Source organism: Monopterus albus, unplaced genomic scaffold, assembly GCF_001952655.1.
Source record: "Monopterus albus unplaced genomic scaffold, M_albus_1.0 scaffold32.1, whole genome shotgun sequence".
Classification (NCBI taxonomy): domain Eukaryota; kingdom Metazoa; phylum Chordata; class Actinopteri; order Synbranchiformes; family Synbranchidae; genus Monopterus; species Monopterus albus.
The window spans coordinates 68,451-79,626 of record NW_018127912.1 but is presented as its reverse complement, the minus strand read 5'-3'; the positions used below and the strand labels follow the sequence as shown (position 1 = coordinate 79,626).

The 11,176-nt window shown below is 40.5% G+C and overlaps 1 protein-coding gene across 6 annotated transcripts in view; it reads right to left on the bottom strand.

Moving 5' to 3' along the window:
* Positions 1-11,176, bottom strand: part of septin9b (septin 9b) — a 69,405-nt gene that overhangs the window by 11,106 nt on the left and 47,123 nt on the right. For 5 of the 6 annotated variants that reach the window (XM_020597028.1, XM_020597027.1, XM_020597026.1 and 2 more), the window contains 3 exons: positions 3,540-3,725; positions 433-561; positions 210-291 (listed from right to left, as the gene is read on the bottom strand). In XM_020597028.1, the coding sequence (XP_020452684.1) occupies positions 210-291; positions 433-561; positions 3,540-3,725 (397 nt within the window). Of the gene's footprint in view, positions 1-209; positions 292-432; positions 562-3,539; positions 3,726-4,443; positions 4,521-11,176 lie in introns of those variants that run through there. The other variant, XM_020597032.1, reaches the window with a different exon arrangement.

The following is an 11,176-nucleotide window of genomic DNA, read 5'->3' as shown; positions in this document are numbered from 1 at the left end:
ACCTCAAAAACTATTAGAATGAATTTCAGATGAAATTTTGTAATTTAAAAGGCTCACAGACAGACAAGTGTTTCTTATGACTAAACTACACTGCAATTGTGTTTTTAATAAGACACTGAAGTGTGTTTTTAATAACCATGTGGAGAGAATAAGAGATAGTAACTGTCTAACAGCTCCTGCAGCCTTGGCATCAAGTGTCCTCAGCTCACCAGTTTTCATTGTTGATCTGATCTCCAAAGCCAGGAGTATCAATTACTGTCAGCTTCATCCTCACTCCTTTCTCCTCAATATCTAGACAAAGAAAAGTCATCTAATTAGTTTTTGTTTTTTTGGCGAAGGGGACATAGAGAAAGCAAAATATCAGGAGTGCAACAGAGCAGCTGGAAACGTACTGTACATACTAATCACTATTTACTGTCATCTTTGGCTAACCGTGACTGATGGACTTGATCTCGACGGTCTTGGGGATCCTCTCCTCTGGCACGGGCTGAACTGATTTACGGCTCACCTTGGATTTGAACAGGGTGTTCATCAGGGTGGACTTCCCCAAGCCACTTTGACCTGATTAGGAAAACACACACAACATGTAGAGAAAGTAGCAGCACAGTCACTAGTGGTTTTAACCACAAATGCTCACATGGGCCTCATTCAATTCAAACACTAAAGTCTCTTTTAGGATCTTCTCATGACAAATGGTGTGACTGAGTATGCACAGGACATCAGTAATGAACCATGAACATAGCAGGACAGCTGCAGGGAAACGGCAAGCAGGCCGAGGAGGCCAGGAGGACAGATGTATTGTATAGACCACACACACACACAAACTCAAACAGAAACACATTCACACATGCTACCATGAACAAATATTTTTAAAAAAATGATGACTACCACCATTTTCCTCAGGATCTAGCTCAGTAACTTTTAAAGATATGTCAAATCTGTCCACACCCTGCTGAATTCCAGCTAGAATTTGATCTTGCAAGTCTGTGGCATTATTTGTTGTCTCACAGTAGCAAATTTTCAGTGAGCCCTAAAAATCTGAACAGTCTGGATCGCCACATCTGGAATATTACTTGGATCCAGATCATACTTTGCTGTGTGGTAACGTGGGGATGTTGTTGTGCAATTTTTGTCTAAGCACTGTAGGCATTGCGTATGGAGTTATAATAAATAAAACACTGAAATCGTCCCTATATCTCACAATGCTGAAGATTCCTTTATAAAAACTCCTGGATCCAGATGATAATCTGGATCAGCACCAAACTCTAATGGTTTGTTCTGTGGGCCATATCCTACCTCTCCAAAAAAAATAAAATAAAAATCATCAAAATCAATGTATTACATTTTGAGTTATGCAAACAAACAAAACAACAAATGCCAGTACAAACATTACTTGCACCAGTCACACATGACAGCTATCAGTACCTCTCTTTGTATATGATCAATGTTCCATTTTTACTGTTAAGTGGAAAACATAGAAGACGCCTTCAAAATATATTCAACAGGTTTTTTCTACACATCTACAAAGTGAGAAGAGCTAATTTCAGAAATAAACAATGTTGGTTTCACTATGCAGCCTTATACATTTGTAGTATTTATACCATTTCTTGTTTGTTTCAACCATAGAAACACATTTTGTGCATTAAATTTTACTAGAACTACAGAATGATATGGTCCACTACAGTAAATACAGGTTCAAATGAAACACAGCAGTAAAAGAAGACTTTGATTTTTGTGTTGTTTTCATATTTCTTGTAAGAAAAGGTCACATGCATATATGCCCTCAGTATATTTCACTTCTTTCCTCCATATTTCTCTCCCACCCTCTGTTCACAGCCCCTGCATCCACTGGGGCATGTGGAGTGTTTCCAAGCTGCCAGACCCTTTGTGACACCCAGGGCAACATGTCACACCACTCTCTCTCTCTATGCATGTCTCTGTTGCACACACTCTACATGAAGTCTTCTCAGTCGCATGCATTTAACCACACTCTCAAATTCTCTCTCTCATGCACACTTACACACCTAAACAGACACCCTGACTGTCCTCTCTGCATGGTGCAAATCAAAAGGTCAGCTGGCTGAGGCAGGGAGGAGACAGGGCCAAGACCACAGCTGCTCTAACCTTTCACATGCTCACTAGCCATCCAAGTGCCAATGCAAACCTTATTAGAATCACAAAAGGTGCTCTATTTTTGCATGCTCTATTTTATGTCTTATGCTGCCATTCTTCTTGGAACTCTTCATATCATTTGCATTAACAACCAGGAAACTAAATGAAGAGGTATCTGACTCCATAGCTTTATAGTAAACACCGATATATCTCATGAACTCCAGTGACTGAATTAAAAAAAAAGAAAAAGTCAACCTTATAAGCCACAAAGACTGAGACCGTGCAGGATAAAACTGGTATGATCATCAGAAATAACGTATAGTTGTTATTGTTATTGTAAACTTTCATTGCATTCTACAACAGTCTACACAGTGGGAGTGTTATTTCATAAGAATGTTATATATCATCTCACTTATCCTCAAGTTGATGGAGCACTACAAGTGGATGCATGTCAGCGTTATGTAGAAATGCACACTTTCCCTGAAACAATTACGAAAACTGAGGTGCACATCCAAGAAAGATTAAAGACAGTGTTGTTTCACTGAGCCACATTACTTTGTTCATTCCCACAAATAAACATTCACCGAGCCACCCTGAACTCTTAAGACTTTCTCTTCATGCCACAACTTCTTTTGATGGCCAGCATCGATCTGTATGCAACAAATCCATTTTGTCGTGTTGTGGGATCTCTCCCTGGAGCTGTGCTGACACGACAAAACACTACCCTGCAGGCACTGAAATCAACCTGACCGCCTTCTACAGTTGCTACCAACATGCAGACAAGAACAAAAACAAAACATAAACATGAGAGCTTAAAAAAAAATCAAGTTGAAACGTAGCTGAGGCTTTATATTCCAGTGTGTGATTGAACACACTGTGACACTATTTTAAAGTCTGCATGCTGTATGTTTCTATGTCACATGTGCCTGCCTGCATGGGTGTGCACAGGTGCATTCATGGAGGGGTGTGTGCAATTATACACAGACTTGATACTGGCACCTAACTGACCGTGTGCTGCAGCTGTCTGAGGAGCCAAGTGCTTCCTCAGGAGTGTGTACTCTATCTTGTCAGTGTAATTGCCATCATTATGCCACTTTCTCAGCCTGACAGCATCCTTTTATACACTCAAGTGTGTGTAGGGTTGTTTGTTTGTGACATCATAGATGGTGTGTGTCCAGCACACCTGGCCAATAAAGCTGACTGAGATTCTGATTCTTAAGTGCATTTTTCACAGTGCCTCCCTCCTGCACTGGCATTACATTAGCTGCACATGAGCCCAATTTGTGGCAGATAAAGTAACAACACAAAACACCATGAATGAAAATGTGAGGGAACTGAAAAGGGTCAAATCAAACATGAACTAATGCAGTTATTAATGGTTATTGTTGGTGTGTGTGTGTGTGTGTGTGTGTGTGTGTGAGACTCACCCACGACCATGATGTTGAGCTCGAAGCCCTGCTTCATAGCCTTCCTCCTCATCTGCTCCAGAATGGCATCGATGCCCACGTAGCTGAAGTCGCTGTCATGGGTCTTCTCCCCCTTACCTGGAGGGACAGGGTGGTGGGGCTTGGCGGTCTCAGACATGTTGCTGTGGCTCAGATTGACCTCTGACCCTGAGGAATACAAAAAAGAAAGATAAATAAATAGTGATGTTAATTTAGGTTATAGATTTCATGAACTTTCCTTAAGTTTAAATATGCATGCATAAAGTGTGATATTTGAACATTAAAATCTACCATTTGAAAAATGGTCAAATGGTAGCAAAAGTGGAGGGAGAGACTTTAAAACTGCAACTTCCTGACTCACTACACAGACGCAAGTGAAATCAGATTAACTGTAGCGACGACTGATCTGAGCAATTCATTTCCTGTTTGAAACAGGACACACCAAACTTAAAGTGCACATTTATGAGCACTGACCTTCATACAAGACTACACAGAAAGGTGATATTCTGTCATTTACACTGTCTGCTAACAACCCAGCTTTCACCAGCAGGCAGAACAAGACAAACTCTCCGCTAACTGTTAAAGATTTCTGTTTTCTTTTTGAGTAATCTTATAATTTTTTCTCCAGAGCACCAGGTCAGCCATACAACTAACAAATTAAAGAGGAACAAACATACATCTGCTTCCTAATGTTGCACACATTCTGACCAGCTACTATCTTATGTTAGCGGCACCGTACAGAAGACAAATCCTGACTTTTCAGAAAGTAAAGTGAACTGGTGCAGCTATATGTTTGAGACAAATTTCATAATCACTAAAGAATTGGGAACACCAAATGGACAGACTTTCTTTGGAGTACAAGTGTCAACTACAAATCATGGCTTACCTCACTTTAAGGAGGATCAGCTGCTGGAAGATGAAGGCCGTGTGCCAAGGCACTGCTTCAACAAGCATACTAAAACAGCTCAGCTATGCCCAGTCTGCTAGTATGTACTTGCAGCAGCAGCAGCAGCAGCCGCTCGCTGTTAATGTATAGTAGGAGGAGACAACGTTTCCTGTGCTGTGACAGAAACCTGTGGTAATGTCTGTGTGAAGTCTGCTGTTACAAGACACTATGAACCACAAACGCATACACCTGAAGGGGAACACAGACAGACATTAGGTCTCCTTCGGTTTGTCTTGTTTAGCATAAAGGTAAAGTGGAACTGTGAGATTATAGATTCAGATTTGGGTCTGTTTTTTCCCTCAGATAACAAAGTTCAAGACACCAGCATCTATCAGCCTCTGTTGAAGAGCCCAGAAGTCTTTGGGTTTTTTTGATTTATCTGTGTGACATGACACAGCAACAGCCTGTCTTTAGCTTCTTTTTGCAACTTTTGCCTTTTGGTAATATGAATATTATTGAATAGCAAGAGAACGTTTTCTCATATCATGTCTCATGATCTGTTTTTTTTTGGGCCTTAGATAAGATGGAAAGCATGAAATGGAGGTAGAAGAGATGGAGAGAGGGAGGCTGGGAAAGATGTGCATCAATTTTCCAGTTTTTACTGTAAGTACAGACTTTCCAAATTAATAAAAAAGCATGCTTTCCTTTCTGGCTGTCTGTGACTTTGTCACCTGTCTCCAAAAGAAACACATAGTGACGAGGATGAACTATGACGATGAAATTCAGTATAACCACCTCTTGATTAAACAATATCGAAGACGTGCATATTCATACACTATATGCAAATGAATATGTACAAACCGTATAACAGGTTTTTTGTACAATATTTTCAACATCCTAGGGGTCAGTATTTTTCATGCTAAAATATTTGCTGTCCACTAAAATAGCCATCCTGAAATTTGAGGTCAGTTCAGTTCATGCTGTAATGTGAACCTTCTGTAAATATTCTGGGCTAGAACTGATTTAGGGAAGCATCTCTGTCCTCAAGAAACCCATTGTCCTGGAAGTGATACAATAATCCTGTGGTATTTAAATCCATTTTTCTGTAGCCTGTGGCATTTGTTTGCAAATGTTAGCAGTGTCACAAAGCATCATTTGCATAACCCTGCAGTGAACTCTATTAACACTGAGCCCAATTGCATCAGTAGCCTCTTGAATGACAGAAAGCAGATTAGCTGTAATAACAGACTCCAGGTCTGCAGCCAAACTGCCTCCTGGGCACCATGATCATACCAGTCCCAAGCCATCTGCTGGCTAACAAGGCTGCTTTCTAAGAATAGAATAGTCAGAGTGTGGCAAACACATGGGCGTAGCAACAAAACAGGCAAATGTGAGACATGAATACATGCAACAGAAAAAGGAAGAACAAATAGCAGTGCCAGGAGAGCTGGGAATGCTACCCAGCCTGACAGCCACCCCACTGCTCTAATGGTCACTTCTCCTTCTCTTATGGTCCAACCACACTATCAGTTTCATTAGCACTGTCTCCTAATGAAAGCCCCTTTATTCTAAGCTACATTAGCCACAGTCATTCATTGCTTTTTAATGTCTCTTATATACCCATGTGACACTTCTGCCATTTATAGTACATCCACAGCAGCTTCTTAAGTGTCTCTTCATGAATCAAGCCTTTGTTCCACAAAGAAAGCATTAAAAACCTTTGCCACTGCAAACTACATTTCTGGGTGAGTAATCTCATTACCAGTGAAGAAAGACAGTACGGTACAGTATGACTCAAATCAGGACTCGGTGGCCATTGAATCCAAACCGTTCGCAAATGAGGCAGACCCAACTGATGCATGAAAAATAGAACACTGTATCCGATGTGATACTCAACTGGAATCATTTCATTGTCTTCTGAAAAACATCATTTGATTTAACTACTGCCAAAAGAAACAACTGTGGGGTGGTGAGGGTGCATGCTGCAATGTTCATTCAAGTGAAAAATATGGGAAATTGACTTGTGCAGGGCAACAAACAGATGAATCACTGAACCCAAACTGACCATTCAGTGAGCAAACACACTGCCTCTTATCTCCTTTCATCAGTACAAACTGTCTAAATGAAAACAGCTTTAATAAACTGCAACCAGATGCGAAAATAATTTGCCATGTAACATGCAATAACAGCATTTTAGTATTAACTGATTTGAGAGCTTTATTTATTGAATAGGGAGGGGTTCGGGCCACTCAGTTGAATGGGGGCTACTGGGATTAATAAGTGAATTGTTACATTTTTGGAGATAGAGCTGTTCTGTCTGCTCGTTATTTGCATTATGCCACATAATATCCCACAAGATGACAAACTGGTCAAAATGTCTCCATTTCCAAATGCTTCACTGAACTCAAAAATGAGTTTCTGTTATGTGTGCATTTTTTGTCAGCATTATGGCAGATGTTTGGTTTCCTGTTTGCTGCTGAGGCAGTCACAGAAGACGAAACCACAGCTTTGACATCCGCACTTGAAATGTTCATAGTTTGAATGGGGTAATCTGCCAGTGTGATACATGGATGTCTGTTTGCTACTACACAGCTTGTGCGAACAGTTATATAATGTGGTATTTTTTATGTAAGCTGGTCTCCTTCGACTCCAACTGTGTAATCTTAAGATCCTTTTATAAATTGTTTATTGAGAGTATTTTGATATGCTGCATTCTCTCTTGGGATGGCAACATTGATGTCGCTCAAAAGAACCTACTTAGCAAAACTGTGACAATTACTAGTAAAATCACTGGCTCTCTGCAAGATAATGTCCATGATAATTACACATGCACAACATCCTTTGCTCAGTGAGCTCCAGGCCCTGCCATCAGGCTAACATCTACGGGCCTTAAGAGCTAAAACTAACAGAACAAAGAGTTCCTTTATCTCATCGGCCATTACTTTGTATAATGCACAAATATAAGAGGTTGCAATCAGGAATGTGTAGTGTACTTCCTGTATTTTCTTTGTATTTTGTATTTATCTGTCTGGTGGTGCAGACTATTTTTCCTTGTGTAAGTATTTCTATAACTGTTTTTGTGCAATGTAATCTATAACCACGTGTAGGATAGTAATACACTGATTTGTGCTGATGTCTGCTGAGTGGTATATGAATGTGGTTATGTGTATGTGCCTCCTGCAAACCAATTTCCCTTGAGGATAAAAACGTTAGCTTAATGGCTTTGAATGTTTTCTATGGGAGCTTTATCAGGCCTGAGAAAATAACCCAGATGATGTCACAGTGATGTTATCAGGATTATCTCATCTTGAGCTTGGTGACAACAAACCAGGAGTGAGGAGTTTGAACGAGATGAGCATTTACCAGGCAGGGAGGGGATGACCAGAGAAATTCCATGTTGCAGAAGCCAGTGGTTTTGGAGTTTGACTCATACTCTGGACTCAAAGTGAGGATATTTCAATTTTGGCCTATCTTTTTTATCTGTCTGCAACATATTAATGGAAAAGCAACATTAAACCACTGACGTACATCTTAAAATGATATTATTCCTTTATGTAGTGTCCCAGGAGGTAATTCTCAAGCTTGCGAAAGTCTGACAAAAAAACTTCACTTATAACCAGTCCATTGTTTTAGGCAACAAGGGTGATAGAATGAAGTCTTTGAGTGAGAGCACTCACTGGATTTCCTGGAAAACATTACAGCAGAATACAGCAAAATTCAGCAGCATAGCTAAATGGAAGCCACAAATCTGCTTTTAGGCAGTGTTCTTGTCCAGACGCCATCTTCAGAGAAATGTAATACAGCGTGTCAAAATTTCAAAAACTACGCATCATATAAACATTTAGCTGACAGTAACTGCTGTCCTGAAGTATCAGGCCGACTTGGTTCCTTCCCTAAAGTGACCTGTGACCTAACCCTCCCTTCAATCCGATACAACTGTCGAGTTCACTGGAACAGAGAATCCCCTTACCACACTTGATTTACACATAACCCACTCCCTTTTCAGGTGCTTCATTAAAATCCCATCAGGCAATCACATCCAACATTATATTGATTGAGTGAAACCTGAACATGTCCGTGCCAGAAACAAAGCCTTCATGGTTTTCCTGAGAAGCCTCCTAAAATTAAAACACATTCAGTTTCCATCAAACCACAAATGCCACATTATCGATTTACAGTCCTGCTTTAAATTTCATGGGAAAGTAGGGTTTTCGTTTAGTAACAGAGACAAGGAAATCTGTCACTGAGTCAGGGCGTGCACAACGTGTAATTAGTCCTGGTGAAGCAAACTGTTTAAATGGTGTGGCTGATGACAGACTCGGTACATAAGGAACTTGTGTTCGAGGGAGCATTTTATGGCTATAAAGTTATAACTGTTTCCAGTTGTAAATTCAAACATGTCATCTCACAAATGTTGCCTGAATCTCTAAGGTCTTAATATGCATGCTATATACTCATGCAAATATACTAAGAGACTGACTTACATTTTTCAGGAAATATCTTAATCCGAATCTTGGCCTGTACTGAGGACAAGACTCAGGTTGTTTACCATAAATTAAACCTTTACTATCTTTGATGAAAAGTTCTGTGGGATACCCAGATCTTCAGGATTAGTTTTCACAGATGAACCAACAATGAAGCGAATTTTTACCTAAATTATGCATCCTGGATAATTTGGTGTTTGTAGTCAAACTAAGTAGTGGGTTTTCTCCAGCTCCTGGCCTTTAGTCCGTCCAAGCATATTCTGAAAAGCTGTACAGTCACTCCTTTGGGAAAAGAAGGTATTATGTCTGTTCTTTCACTTACCATTACTGACAGTTCTTAAACACTGCCTGCTATGTAAAAGCTCTGTTATTCTTTCAAACATAGTTCCCATGAGGTGAGACCCCTGAATCTCTGCCCTGGTGCAGGTGGGTTATTTTTTCCTTCTTCTGCATTCAAAGATGTAATCGCTGCCAAAGGGGCTTCTACAACATACTGAGTTATAGGCCTGGAAAATGACAGATTTCATTTTTAGCAAACGGCAATTTTATCCATATGAAGCCTACGACACAGTAAAGTGAGAACAAGTGAAGGGGTCTACATGCAACTGCTGTTTTCAAAGAAACACAAGATATTTTAAATCTGCTCCAAATCAAAGGTGCACTGGTCAAAGAAGTGTGAAAATATTTATGGCAAGGAAAAACAGTCAGGATAATGACAGCGTACGGAAAAACATGGGTAGAACAGTCACAAGTTTAAACTGACAAGAAGGATATGACAGACTGCTAAGTGGCATAACAGCTTATAATGTGGCAGTGCTTGAGAGAGGTTAAGAGGAGGGAGCTCAGAGGAAATCCCTATCATTCAACTCCCCTCTGTACTTTGAAACCAAAGCAACATGCTGATTAAAAATCCTGCCATGTAAGAGAGTGAGGTTTGGTGAGGTCAGCAACGGGTACAGCAGTTGGCCCCAACAGATGTCAGCACTTCAGAAACAGTATGAAGAATTTCACTGGACCACTTTGTCTGTCAGCCTTGTCACTTGTGTTGGCCCACTGGGAAAGCAATCCCTGGCCTAACATGAAGCAAAGCAGATGTTGTTGCTCTGTGCTGAAACACAGCTCTCTGCCTGAAAAACTCTGGTATCATAGATAATGACCTATATGCCAAAACAATTGGAAGAGTGAGAAGTGATGGAGGGAGAGAGCTGAGATGGAGGGTGAGGGAAGTAAAGGGAAAGACCAGAGAAGATGAGATGAGACATTAACAGTGACAGGCTGAAAAACACAACAGGAGTGAGAAGGGCTTGGATCGACAGCTATAAGCAGAGTCTGAGAAAATGAGAAAGCAAAGCGCATCACAGCGGAGTGCCGAGTACCACTGTGAGAGCCCGATGTTCTGGGCAGCTCTTGGTACTGCTAACTGACCACTGATGCAACTCAAAGCCCTGAGAAACAAGGAAGGGAACCTAGGAGGGTAAACCGCAGACCCATCTACAGCTGTATCAGGGGAACTGATACAGGGTAACATACAAACCAAGTCCATAGTACAATAAATCACACAACCATGAAATGTGAAGTGGAAGAAGCTGTTTTGAATGCTTCAAAGACTGAATAGTCCTCAATGAGAAGAAATGAGAACTGGTTCTTTTTGAATCAGTCTGTTTATTAGTTTACCATTTTACATAGCACTCTGATGTTTGAAGATGCATGATTACAATCATACAACACAAAGACCAAATCAAAGCGATGGATGATCCATAATGCACTGAGGCATAAACACTGCTCCAGCCCTAAATAGAGGTGACCGCCACAAACTGGCGTATTGTTCCATCTCCCCTCCTCCCCTCCACTATTAAGGCCCACAAGGTGTCACCTCTGACAGGACATGGCATGCATCCGTTTCTTTGTCACATACAGTATAGTGTGGCTGGTATGTGCAGAAAATGAACATTTCTGATAATACCTCTACATGGCTAAACTGCAAATGGAGCAGGAAGAACACCCACTGAATAAGTATTTGTTTTCTTATGTTGCTTCATGTTACTTACTGAGATTTCTAGGTGCAGCGTCCAATAAAGCACCTATTCAACCAATTCAGTGTAAATACAGTGGGTACGGAAAGTATTCAGACCCCCTTAAATTGTTCACTCTTTGTTATATTGCAGCCATATGCTAAAATCATTTAAGTTCATTTTTTTCCTCATTAATGTACACACAGCACCCCATATTGACAGAAAAACACAGAATTT